General features: G+C 40.9%; 1 protein-coding gene across 1 annotated transcript in view; it reads left to right on the top strand.

Moving 5' to 3' along the window:
* The window catches only part of SLC6A16 (solute carrier family 6 member 16), a 27,563-nt gene that overhangs the window by 11,453 nt on the left and 3,174 nt on the right, over positions 1-12,936 (top strand). Inside the window, 5 exon segments of the mRNA XM_008064188.2 lie at positions 9,985-10,181; positions 11,003-11,131; positions 11,428-11,505; positions 11,632-11,735; positions 11,738-11,808. Of these exon segments, the coding sequence (XP_008062379.2) occupies positions 9,985-10,181; positions 11,003-11,131; positions 11,428-11,505; positions 11,632-11,735; positions 11,738-11,808 (579 nt within the window).

The raw sequence follows: 12,936 nt of genomic DNA, 5'->3' as shown, positions 1-12,936 counted from the left end.
ACTCACCTCAGCCTCCCAAAGGCGCGGGATTACAGACTGAGCCACCGAGCCCGGCTAGCTTTGTTTTTTTGCTTAAGATTGGCTTTGACATTTTGGGTCTTTTGTGATTCTATACCAATTTTAGGATTTAAAAAAAAATTTCTGTGAAAAATCATTAGTTTGCATTGAGCCAACATGGTACAACGTGGTTGTAGGAATTGCATAGACTCTGTAGCTCACTTTGTGTGATTTGGACATTTAAATAATATTAATTCTTCTAGTCCATGAACAGAGGATATAATTCCATTTGTTTATGTATTCTTCAATTTCTGTCATCGATATTTTATAGTTTTCATTGTTAGAGATCTTTTTTTTTTTTGAGTTGGAGTCTCACTCTGTTGCCCAGACTGGAGTGCAGTGGCTGCTTCCGGCCACTGCAGCCTCGACCTGCTGGGCTCCGGCGATCCTTCCGCCTCAGCCTTCCAAGTAGCCGGAATTACAGGGGCATGCTACCACGCCCGGCTGATTTTTTGATTTATCGTAGAGATGAGGTCTCGCTGCCCAGGCGGGTCTCGAACCCGCGGGCTCAGGCAATCCACTCACCTCAGCCTCCCAAAGGCGCGGGATTACAGGCTGAGCTACCGAACCCGGCAGATCTTTTACCTCCTTAGTTAAGTTTATTCCTAGGTATTTTTTCATAGCTATTGTTAAATGAGATTGTCTTCTAGATTTATTTTTCAGATAGTTCACCATTAGTATACAGAAGCCCTACTAATTATTGTGTGTTGATTTTTTTACATTGCAACTTTACTGAATTTGTAACTTTCTCCTTTCCGATTTGGATGCCTTTTGTTTTTCTGTCTTGACTAATTGGTGTGGTGAGGACTTCCAGTATTATGTTGAATAGAAATGGTGAAAGTAAGCATCCTTGTATTGTTGCAGATTTTAGAAGAAAAGTTTTCAACTCTTCCCTGTTCAGTATAATGTTAGCTGTGGATTTGTTATATGTCGTCTTTATTGTGTTGAGGTACATTTCTTCTCTATCTAATTTATTGAGAGACTTTGTCATGAAGGGATGTTAAATTCTGTTAAATGCTTTTTGGCATCTATTGAAGTGATCATATGGTCTTCGTCCTTCACTCTATTAATGTGATCATGATTATTGATTTGCATATGTTGAACCATCTTTGTGTCCATGGGATGAATCCCATCTGATCATGGTGAATAATCTTTGAAATATGCTGTTGGATTCAGTTTGCTAGTAATTTGTTGAGAAAATTTATACCTATATTCATCAGGGATATGGGTCTGTAGTTTTCTTTTTTCTGTTGTGTTCTCATCTGGTTTTGGTATCAGAGTAATGCTGGCCTTGTAGGATGAGTTTGGAAGTATTCAGCTTTCTTCAGTTTTTTGGGAAACGTTTGTGAAGAGTTATTATTCGTTCTTCTTTAAATGTTTGGTAGAATTCACCCATCAGGTCCTGGGCTTTTCTTAGATGGGAGGCTTTTTATTAGTGTTTCAATCTCCTTGCTCATTATTAATCTGTTCAGATTTTTTATTTCTTTCTAATTCAGTCTTGGTAGGTTGTATGTTTCTAGGAATTTATCCACTTTGTCTAGGCTTTCTAATTCATTGGGGAATAATTGTTCATAGTAGTCTTATGGCCATTTGTATTTCTTTCTTTCTTTCTTTCTTTTTTTTTTTTTTTGAGTTGGAATCTCACTCTATCACCCAGGTTAGAGTGCAGTGGCACACTTACTGCCATCCCAGTGTCAACCTGCTGGGCTCTGGCGATCCTTCTGCCTCAGACTTCCAAGCAGTCGAAACAACAACAGGCATGCTACCACATCTGGCTAATTTTTTAACTTTATTGTAGAGATGAGGTCTTGCCAAGTTGCCCAGGCTGATATTGAACCCGTGGGCTCAGGCAGTCCTCTCACCTCGGCCTCCCAAAGTGCTGGGATTATAGGTGTGAGCTACTGCACCTGGCCTGCTCTGATCTTTATTATTTATTTCCTTGTACTAATTTTGGGTTTAGTTTGTTCTTATTTTTCTAGGTCCTTGAGGTGTAATGTTAGATTATTTGAGATCTTTTTTTTCTTAATGTAAGCATTCATTGCTATTACTTTCCCTCTCAGAGCTGCTTTTTCTGTATTCCATAGATTTTGTTGTGTTACCATTTTCATTTGTCTCAAGAAATTTTTTAATTAAACAAAAATTTTTTCATTGATCCATTGACTTTTCAGGAGCCATGTTGTTTAATTTCCACATATTTGTGAAGTTTTTGAAATTTCTTCTGATATTGATTTTTGGTTTTATATCATTGTGGTCTGAAAAGATTCTTGGTATGATTTCTATATTCTTAAATTTGTTAAGACTTTTTGTGGCCTAACATATGATCTATCCTTTAGAATGTTCTATGTGCAGTTGAGAAGAGTGTGTATTCTGTAGCTGTTAAATGGAGTAGTTTGTAAATGTCTATTAGGTCCATTTGGTCCAGAGTGTGGTTTAAATCTGATGTTTCTTTGTTGATTTTCTCTCTGGATGATGTGTTCATTGCTGAAAGTAGGATGTTGAAGTCCCCAAGTATTATTGTATTATAATCTAGCTCTACTTTTAGATCTATTAATATTTGCTTTGTATATTTAGGTGTTCTGGTATTGGGTGCATATATGTTTCCAATTGGCATATACTCTTGATGAATTGACCCCTTTATCATTATATAATGACTTTCTTTGTTTCTTTTTATAGTTTTTGAATTGCATTCTATTTTATCTGATATAAATGTCATTACTCATGCTCTCTTTTGATTTTCATTTGTATGAAATATCTTTTTCCAACCCTTCACTTTCAGTCTGTGTGCAGCCTTATAGTTGAAGTAAGTCTCTTTCGGGTAGCATATAGTCGGATCATGTCTTTTAATCCATTCTGCCATTTTTATCCACTGGATAATTTAATCCACTTACATTCAAGGTAAATATTGATATGGAAGGTAAAAGTACCATTTTGTTCATGTTTTCTAGTTGTTTTGTAGATTATTTCCCCCTTTCTTCCTCTCTTACTGTCTTCCTTTGCAGCTAAGTGATTTCTCTCTAGTATTATGTTTTGATTCCTTGGTTTTTACTTTTAGTGTGTCTGTTATAGGTATTATACTTTGTGGTTACTACAAAGCTGACAAATAACATCTTATAAGAAGTTTTTAAAACTGATAGCAACTTAACTTTTATTGCCAAAAAGCCATCTATGCTGCTGGGCGTGGTGGCTCATGCCTGTAACCCTAGTACCTTGAGAGGCTGAGGCGAGAGAATTGCCTGAGCTCAGGGGTTCAGACCAGTCTGAGCAACATGGCATGCCCTCATCTTTACAATAAATTTAAAAATTATCCAGGCATAGTGGCGCGTGCCTGTAGTTCCAGCTACTTGGAAGTCTGAGGTGGAAGGATCGCCGGAGCCCAGCAGGTCGAGGCTGCGGTGGCCGGAAGCGGCCACAACACTCCAGTCTGGGCGACAGAGTGAAACTCCAACTCAAAAAAAAAACAAAAAAAAAAACCCTCCATGCTTTAACTGCTTTCCATTACAATTTGGATGGATTAAAAGTAAAGTTTTTTATTTCATAATTTACATCTTTTTATATTGCACATTTCTTAACAAATTTTTGTCGTTATTAATATTTTAATATTTTTGTCTTTTGGCCAGGTGCAGTGGCTTATGCCTGTAATCCCAGCACTTTGGGAGGCCAAGGTAGGAGGATTGCTTGAGCCCAGGAGTTCAAGACCAGCCTGGGCAACACAGTGAGATCTCATCTCTACAAAAACTCAAAAAATTAGCCAGGTGTGGTGGCACACGCCTGTAGCTTTGGAGGCTGAGACAGGAGGATTGCTTGAGCCCAGGAGCTGGAGGCTGCAGTGACCCATGATCACGCCACTGTACTACAGCCTGGGAAACAGAGGTTGCCTTGACTCAGGAAAAAAATAGAGGAAGAAGAAAAGAGTGGAGGAAGATCAAAAGTCTGCCTTAGGGCAAGTGAAAGGAGTGCAGGAGAAGGCCTGAGAGATTCTGTTTCTGACACCTGCCCTGTGACCTGACACACCCAACACTGTAATAAAAGACTGTAGTAAGGGCTATGAGAGTTTTGAACAAGGAACAGTGGATGAAAACCAATATCTATAGCATAATGCCACAGGTATATGCATGTTATATAAACATTAGTATTGTTATATCTTTATGATAAATTGACCTCTTTGTCGTTATGAAGTATCTCTATTTCTGGCATATTACTTGTTCTAGAGTTTACTTTGTCTTAATATAGCCACTCCAACTTTCTTACAATCTGTTTGCATGGCATATTTTCCATTTTCTTTACTTATTTTTTTTTTTAAGCAGAATTTATTGAGAGGACAGGAAAGCTCCCACAGTGGGAGGGGACCCGAAGGAGTTGCCCATCCTCTTTACTTTTAATCTACCTATTTTAATATATCCAAATTACAGTTAAAGTGTGTTCTTATAGTCAACAAATAGTTGTTTCTTGTTTTTGCATTCAATATGATAATTTAATAACAGGTCATCATATTTATTGTAATTATCAATAGAATTGGGTTTAGGTCTACCCATTTGCTGCTTCTTTTTGTCCCGTGTCTTCTTCGTTACTGTATTCATCTGTTTCCTCACTAGATTGAGGGGGCTTTTGTTGTTGTTGTTTGTTTTGTCTTTAGTATTCTATTTTTATCTCTGTTCTTGGCTTATTTACATGTTTGTTTTATGAGTTTAGTGGTTGTTCTAAAGCTTAAAATATGCATTTTTAATTCATCCAAGGCTTCTTTCAAATAATATTAAACAATTTCAAACAAAATATTTTTTTAATTTTAGAAAAGTGTGGTACAATTCAGGGTTATTCATTATGCAGGTACCCTTATTGATGAGGTATGCCCCCCCAAACAAAATTTTTATTTATTTTTTCGAGTCAAGAGTCTCACTCTGTCGCCCAGGCTGTAGTACAGTAGCATGCTCACGGCCACCACAGTCTCGACCTGCTGGGCTCGAGAGACCCTTCCACCACAGCCTTCCAAGAAGCTGGAACTACAGGCATGTGCTACCCTGCTCAGCTCATTTTTTCTTGATTGATTGTAGAGATGAGATCTCACCAAGTTGCCCAGGCTGGTCTCGAACCCGTGGGCTCAGGCAATCCTCTTACCTCGGCCTCCCAAAATGCTGGGATTATAGGCATGAGCCACTGTGCCTGGCCCCCCCCAAAATTAAGAACATTGCAATATACTTCTATTCCCTCTTCCTGTGCTTTGTATTATGTCACAATGCATTTCTCTTCTTAGTACATTAAAAACATAAAGCATTGCTATTATTTTTGCTTAGTCAATATGTTTTAAGAAGAATTTTAAAATGAAAAAAAAAATACTTCTTACAGCTACCATTTCGACTACTGCTCATTTATTTGTATAGATTCAGGTTTCCATCTGGCATCATTTTCCTCCCATTTCAAGAACTTCCCTGAATGCTTTTTGTAGTTCTGATCTACTAGCAGTAAATTATCTCAGCTTTTATTTGTCTGAGAGTCTTTGTTTTCGGTTATGAAACATATAATCTTATGAACATATGAAATATATTCAGCTATGTAAGAATATTTCAGTGCATAGTTTTAATTTGAGTTTTTTTTCTTTTGGCACTTTAATGATGTAATTTCTTGTCCTCTTGTTTCATTGTTTCTACTGGCTTTCCTGTCATCATTCTTATCTTTGTTTCACTCTGACATCTTATTCTGTTTCAAGCTGCTTTTAAGATTTTCGCTTCTTTTTTTTTTTTAAGAAATTTTATTATCATATATCTTATTTCAGTTCTTTTCTGTTTATCCTGCTTGGGATTTATTGAGTTTCTTAGAACTGGAGATTTAAAGTTTTCATCAAATTAGGAAAATTTTAGGCCAGGATTTTTCAAATATTTTTATGTCCCCCCATTCAATCTTCTTCTGGGACTTTAGTTGCACTTATTTTAGAATGCTTGGTATTATTCCACAGGTCACTGGTGTTCTGTCTTCTTTTTTCATCATTTTCTTCTCTCTGTACTTTTTATTTTTTGATAGTTTCTGTTGCTATTTCTTCAAGTTCATTGATCTTTCCTTCTGCAGTGTCTAAGTTGCTATTAATCTTTTCAGGAGAATTTTTCATTTTAGATATGGTATTTTTAATTTCTAGCAGTTACACTTTTTATTTTTAAATCTCTTTTGTTTCTCTACTTATCAGGTTCACTTTTTGAAAAATAACACAGTTTTAATGTCCTTGACTGCAGATGCCATTATCTTTGTTATTGACTGATCTTCGCCTAGGCTAGAAGGTAGTGGCAGCCACCGCAGCCTTGAGCTAGAAGGTAGTGGCAGCCACCGCAGCCTTGACCTGCTGGGCTTAGGCGATCCTTCTGCTTCAGCCTTCCAAGTATCTGGAACTATAGGCGCACACCACCATGCCCAGCTAATTTTTTGATTTACTGTAGAGACGAGGTCTCACCAAGTTGCCCAGGCTGGTCTTGAACCCCTGGGCTCAGGCAAAACTCTCACCTTGGCCTCCCAAAGTGTGGGATTACAGGCTGAGTCACTGCGCCCGGCTGACTGATCTGTTTTATTTACTAGTTTTTCTCCTGGTTATGGATGTGGAGTTGTGGGTTCAGTATAATACTTTTCAGATTTGTCTTAAAGCTTCGTGATGGTAGGCCTGGAGAAGTCTTCTCCAGGAGCAGCTCAATCCCACTGTCAAAGAATGGTCTTTTTGGGATCTCTATGATGTGCCCCATCCAAAACTTGGATATCCTCTAGTAGTTCTTTACAGGCCCTTGAGGATTTCACCCTATCCATATACATCCAGGATCCATATACATCCAATATTCAGCAACGATTCAAGGCGACCTCTATGTAAACTTCTGGAATGCCTTTTCTTCATAAGTGCATCTCCTCCAGAATTCTTCCTGGCAACTCCTCACTGTCTTCTCAGCTCAGTGAGGCCACTCTGCTTCACCTGTGCTCTTCCTCCCTGCTCTGCAGACTAGAATGTGTCTTCAGGCAGAAAACCAGGCTGATTGTCCGGCACATCTCATTTGTTTTTTTTTCTCAGGGACTAGAATTCTGTGCTGCCCAATATGTAATGTCTGAAAATAGTTGTTTCATATATTTTCGTCTACTTGTCTAGTTGTTTACAGTGGGAGGAAAAATCGGATCCCTGCTTGTCCATAGTGGCTGAAAGTAGAAATATTCACTGAATTTTACATTTCAATTATTTTATTTTATTTCAAGAGGTTTTGTTTAGAATTTTTGAAAAATCTTAATGGTCAATTTATGTCTTCTTGTTCTCTGAAAATATTTTCAAATTTTCTTCTATTTTTAAAACATAGTAAACATAGCTCTGTTATAATCTTTGATAATGCTAATATTTGGAAGTCACTGTGGGTCTATTTTTACTGTGTTGTTTCTGATGGCTGTTGCTGATGGCGTCTTGTTTTTGTGTGCTTGGTTGTCTCTCTCTTATTTATTCATTTATTTTGGAGGACCCTATAGGAATTCTTAAAGACCTAGAATGAGGGTATATTTATCCAGATAGGATTTTTGCTTCTATCCAATCCATAGACACTAGAAAGACACTACTTGAAATTGTTCTTGACTTGAGCTTTTGTGACAACCAGGGTAAAAAAAAAAAAAATCAGGCTGCAAATTTAAGATATAGCTGGGGCCAGGCACAGTGTCTCAGCCTGTAATCCTAGCATTTTGGGAGGCCAGGGTGAGAGGATTGCCTGAGTCCAAGGATTCAAGACCAGCCTGGGCAACTTGGTGAGACCTCATCTCTACAATAAATCACACACAAAAAAACTAGCCAGGCATGGTGGCATGCATCTGTAGTTCTAGCTATTTGGAAGGCTAAGGTAGAAGGATCGCCTAAGCCCATCAAGTTAAGGCTGCAATGGCTGTGAGCGTGCCACTGCACTCTGGCCTGGGTGACAAGAGTGAGACTCCAACTCAAAAAAAAAACAAGATACGACTGGTTTGTAGTTATAGGGTGTCAGGAACTTTTCAAATTTCCTCTTGTTTTGTCTATTTCTGAAACAGCTTTTCTTACATTCCCTGTTATAAAGAAGGGCTGGGTGCAAGTTTCTGGTTCATTTTTATACTGAAGATGTAGCCCTTTGAAGTCTCAGATTTAAAAGAGAGAAGAGAAAACTTTTCTTTCTTGAGAGACTTGCCCATAGCAGGTCTTTCTGCCATGAAGCTTCCTGTCTCCTCCTCCTTTCAACAATAAACTCTGTTTTAAAACTTTAAAAAAAAAAAAAATAAAAAAAAAATAAAAGAGAGAAGAGTTGCTACTCCAATCTTTACTTTGTACAGACTCTGGTGCTTTATATATGGCCTCCTTGGCCCCCTTTTATATTTGAAATGCCATGAAATTGGAAACTGCAGATATGGTTTCTTGTATTTGGAATATACCTTCTGGACAAAGTGCCTTTGGAAGTCCCCTTTCTCTACTGCTTTTGTCTGTACTTTGATTTTTGCCTGATAATGCCTTATCATTTTGTCAACATTTTTATTTTTTAAGACGATTAAAAATATTTTCCCGGCTGGGCTCGGTGGCTCAGCCTGTAATCCTGCACTTTGGGAGGCCGAGGTGAGTGAATTGCCTGAGCCCACGGGTTCGAGACCCGTCTGGGCAACTTGGTGAGACCTCATCTCTACAATAAATTAAAAAAAAAAATTAGCCAGGCATGGTATCGTGCGCCTGTAGTTCCAGCTACTTGGAAGGCTGAGGCGGAAGGATCGCTGGAGCCCAGCAGGTCAAGGCTGCGGTGGCCAGGAGCGGCCACTGCACTCCAGTCTGGGCGACAGAGTGAGACTCCAACTAAAAAAAAAAAAATTTTTCCCAGCCTTTTAAGTTATTTCCAATGAGAAAATTGGTCCAAATATCTATATTACTAGAATAGCATATAGTATTTTGTTTTCTAAGGTGTGATAAAACTATCCTTATTTTACTTATCTTATCAATCAGTCTGGGCAAGACTCCACTGCAGTTCGTCTAGAGCAATGAGCTGAATTTTTAAGCATTTGTACGAGTTAGCTAAGTGAAGAATGATGGTGGGGTTGGGGTTGGTATTGGATGTGAGAGGGTAAGGTGGGCCCCAAAACTATAAGTAATTAAATGGGGCCAGAACATAGAATATGAAGAGATTCATGGGGAAAGATGAGACCAAAATGGTCAACAGGCTCACATCAAAAAGTCTAACAAGTAATTTCTCTTACATAGCACAATGCCATGGGAACATTATGCACATCGTTGTCTAAGTAAACTGTGCTCCCTAAAATTCTGTAATATGAAGCTTAAAAGATTGACTTTAACCCACTAGTCCCAGAAGGAAGGAAGGGAGATGTAGACAGTGAATAAGAGACCCCTTTGTTAGAGCAGAGACCACGGAGTCTCCAAGAAGCCTGTAGAAAAGCCTATTCTCTAGGCCAGGCTTGGTGATTCAGCCTGTAATCCTAGCACTTTGGGAAGCCGAGGCAAGTGGATTGCCTGAGCCCATGGGTTTGAGACCAGCCCAGGCAACGTGGCAAAACTTCATCTTTACAATAAATCAAAAATTAGCCGGGCGTGATAGCGCGTGCCTGTAGTTCCAGCTACTTGGAAGGCTGAGGTGGAAGGATCGCCAGAGCCCAGCAAGTCGACGCTGGGGTGGCCGTGAATGTGCCACTGCACTCCAGACTGGGTGGTGGAGTGAGACTCCAATAAAAAAAAAAAAAAGAAAATGCTTCTCCTGGGATCCCCCGTGGTCATCAACTCTCTAGACTCACACAAACTAAGTTATGGCCCTGAAGGTGGGTATCTTCTAGGGTTCACTCCAGGCTCTGTCTAACTCAGATCAGTAATGCCAGGCTAGTGACGTCCTTTCTCATCTGGAAAATAAAGGAAAAGGAGGCCATCTCCTAAGGGGTCAAGTGGTTCTATCTGATTCAACCCCTTATTCCAAGGAATTCTGAAACACTTTTAAAGCTGATAGCCATTGGAAAACTGCCTCCTGATGTCCGGCCCCCTGACAACCTGTTTGATGACCCGATTGCCATCTACAACACCTGGCTCAATGGCCCTCCCCAGCACATCAAGACCATGGTCCTCAGCAAGGTGACTGAATGCAACTTAGAGAGTCAGTTTTTGAAGGTTAGTAAAGGTAACTGAGGGGGGCCTAGAAAACCTTGGACACAACAGAAATTTTAACTTTTATTAGCACCAGAAAAAGTCCAGAAGCACCAGGATAACCTGCAGCCCCGGTGATACAAATAAATATAGCTTGCAGAATGCTCTTCCATGAATAATGCTAGATGGATCGGTTTCCATGTCAGAGGGTTAGCTTGGAGATCTGATTTTCTTAGTGACCTAAGGCTTTTAAGGAATTTTCCAGGAATGACAGAATGTACATTTATATGTATTTTTTGTTGCTGTTGTTGTTTAGTTCAATGACACTTTAACTTCTGTTCTCTCTCTCTTTGCAGATTAAGGAGGGCCCAAGCTTTGTATTCATGTGCTTTATTTATTTATTTTTTTTGAGTTGGAGTCTCACTCTGTTGCCCAGACTGGAGTGCAGTGGCCTTCCAAGTAGCTGGAACTATAGGCATGCGCTACCATGCCTAGTTATTTTTTGATTTATTGTAGAGATGAGGTCTTGCCAAGTTGCCCAGGTGGGTCTCAAACTCATGTACTTTATTATTATTATTATTATTATTTTTTTTTTTTGAGTTGGAGTCTCACTTTGTCGCCCAGACTGGAGTGCAGTGGCCGCTCCCGGCCACCACAGCCTCGCCTGCTGGGCTCCAGCTATCCTTCCGCCTCAGCCTTCCAAGTAGCCGGAATTATAGGCATGTGATACCATGCCTGGCTGATTTTTTGATTTATTGTAGAGATGAGGTCTCGCTGCCCAGGTGGGTCTTGAACCCGCGGGCTCAGGCAATCCACTCACCTCAGCCTCCCAAAGGCGTGGGATTACAGGCTGAGCCACCAAGCCCGGCTTCATGTGCTTTATTAAAACCATGTCATTTCTTCCTGGATCTGTCTTCTGGGTTAATGCCTTCTTCCTGCTGTTGTTGTTCCAAGGGATAAGCACTATGATAGGGCTCATGCAGAGTATTATTATTACTATTATTATTTTTGAATTGAAGTCTCACTCTGTTGCCCAGACTGTAGTGCAGTGGCCGCTCCCAGCCACCGCAACCTCGACCCGCTGGGTTCCGACGATCCTTCTGCCTCAGCCTTCCCAGTAGCCAGAATTACAGGCGCGCGCTACCACACCCAGCTAATTTTTTATTTATTGTAGAGATGAGGTCTCGCCAAGTTGCCCAGGCGGGTCCCGAATCCGCGGGTTCAGGCAATCCACTCACCTCAGCCTCCCAAAGCGCGAGATTACAGGCTGAGCCACCGAGCCCGGCTCATGCAAAGTATTATTACCCCACTCCAGGACACCTTCTCTTCCCTCAGGAAACATACAAAGCTGCTCACAGGTACTTTGACCTAACAATGACCCTGACTGCATTGGTACCCTTATCCAATCCCGGTCTATGGCCTTCTCTTAGCGCTTGTCACCCAGCCAGACCTCTGACCTTGATCGGATCCAATGTTTCCTCCAGTGGGCCTCTCTGTGCTCATGTTCCTGTGTGGCCTCTTCTTCACTCGACCTTCAGGCTTCTACTTCATCAGACTGCTGAATGAATACTGGACGGTCTTCCAGTATTCTTGATCTTCCCCATCATGATCATCATCATCCTTGAAAACATGTCTGTAGCCTGAGCCTATGGAGCCAAGAGGTGATGCCTTAGGACCGGATTCCCTCAGAATATGGGACTCTAGGGAAGGCTGACCCTTTTCCTATTGCCTCTGCTCTCACCTAACTACAGTGACAACTACAACCACAGTGAATAAGGGACCCTTAATTTCAAGGCCTTCTGAATATTTTTTTCCCATTTATTCATCTTCTGAATTTTTTTTCATTTGTTCATTTGACATATATTTTGAGTGCTTCACATGTGCCAGGTACTGCTTTAGTCACCAGGGATACCACACTGAATAAAACAGCGATCCCTGTTCTCAGAAAGTGTATATTCTAGTGGTGTAGAGAGACAATAAGCAAGTTAACACATAAAAATGATAAGTGATAGGAGGAAATCAAAGAATGGGGTAAGATGATCCATAGGAGGAGTGTGTGTGGATGCTAATTTAGACAGGATTGTAGGGAAGGCCTTTCTGATAAGGTGACATGTGAGCAGACTCCTAATTGAAATGAGGGAGGGAGCCAATGCAATATTTTGGGAAAGAGTATTCCAAGCATTACCAAGGAAATATCATACCTGGAGTTTGTGAGGAACAAGGAGTTCAGAGAGGCTGGAATAGAATGTAAGGAGAAGAGGTCAGAGAGGTAATGGGGGCCAAATCACGTAGGGCCTTGTTTTTTTTTTTTGAGTTGGAGTCCCACTCTGCCGCCCAGACTGGAGTGCAGTGGCCGCTCCCGGCCACTGCAGCCTCGGCCTGCTGGGCTCCGGCGATCCTTCCGCCTCAGCCTTCCGAGTAGCCGGAATTACAGGCATGCGCCACCACGCCCGGCTGATTTTTTGATTTATTGTAGAGATGAGGTCTCGCTGCCCAGGCGGGTCTCGAACCCGCGGGCTCAGGCAATTCACTCACCTCAGCCTCCCAAAGGCGCGGGATTACAGGCTGAGCCACCGAGCCCGGCTCGGGGCCTTGTAAGCCAGGGTAAGACTTTTTATTCTGCTTTTTATGCAGAATGAGAGATGAAGTACTGTGGGGTTTTGAGAAGGGGAGTGACATCAGATTTATTTTATTTTATTTTATTTTGTTGTTGAGTTGGAGTCTCACTCGGTTACCCAGACTGGAGTGCAGTGGCCGCTCCCGGCCACTGCAGCCTCGCCTGCTGGGCT

This window comes from Carlito syrichta, unplaced genomic scaffold, assembly GCF_000164805.1.
Source record: "Carlito syrichta isolate Samal-C Ts95f unplaced genomic scaffold, Tarsius_syrichta-2.0.1 Scaffold307218, whole genome shotgun sequence".
NCBI classification, from domain to species: domain Eukaryota; kingdom Metazoa; phylum Chordata; class Mammalia; order Primates; family Tarsiidae; genus Carlito; species Carlito syrichta.
This window is presented reverse-complemented; position numbering and strand designations above follow the sequence as displayed.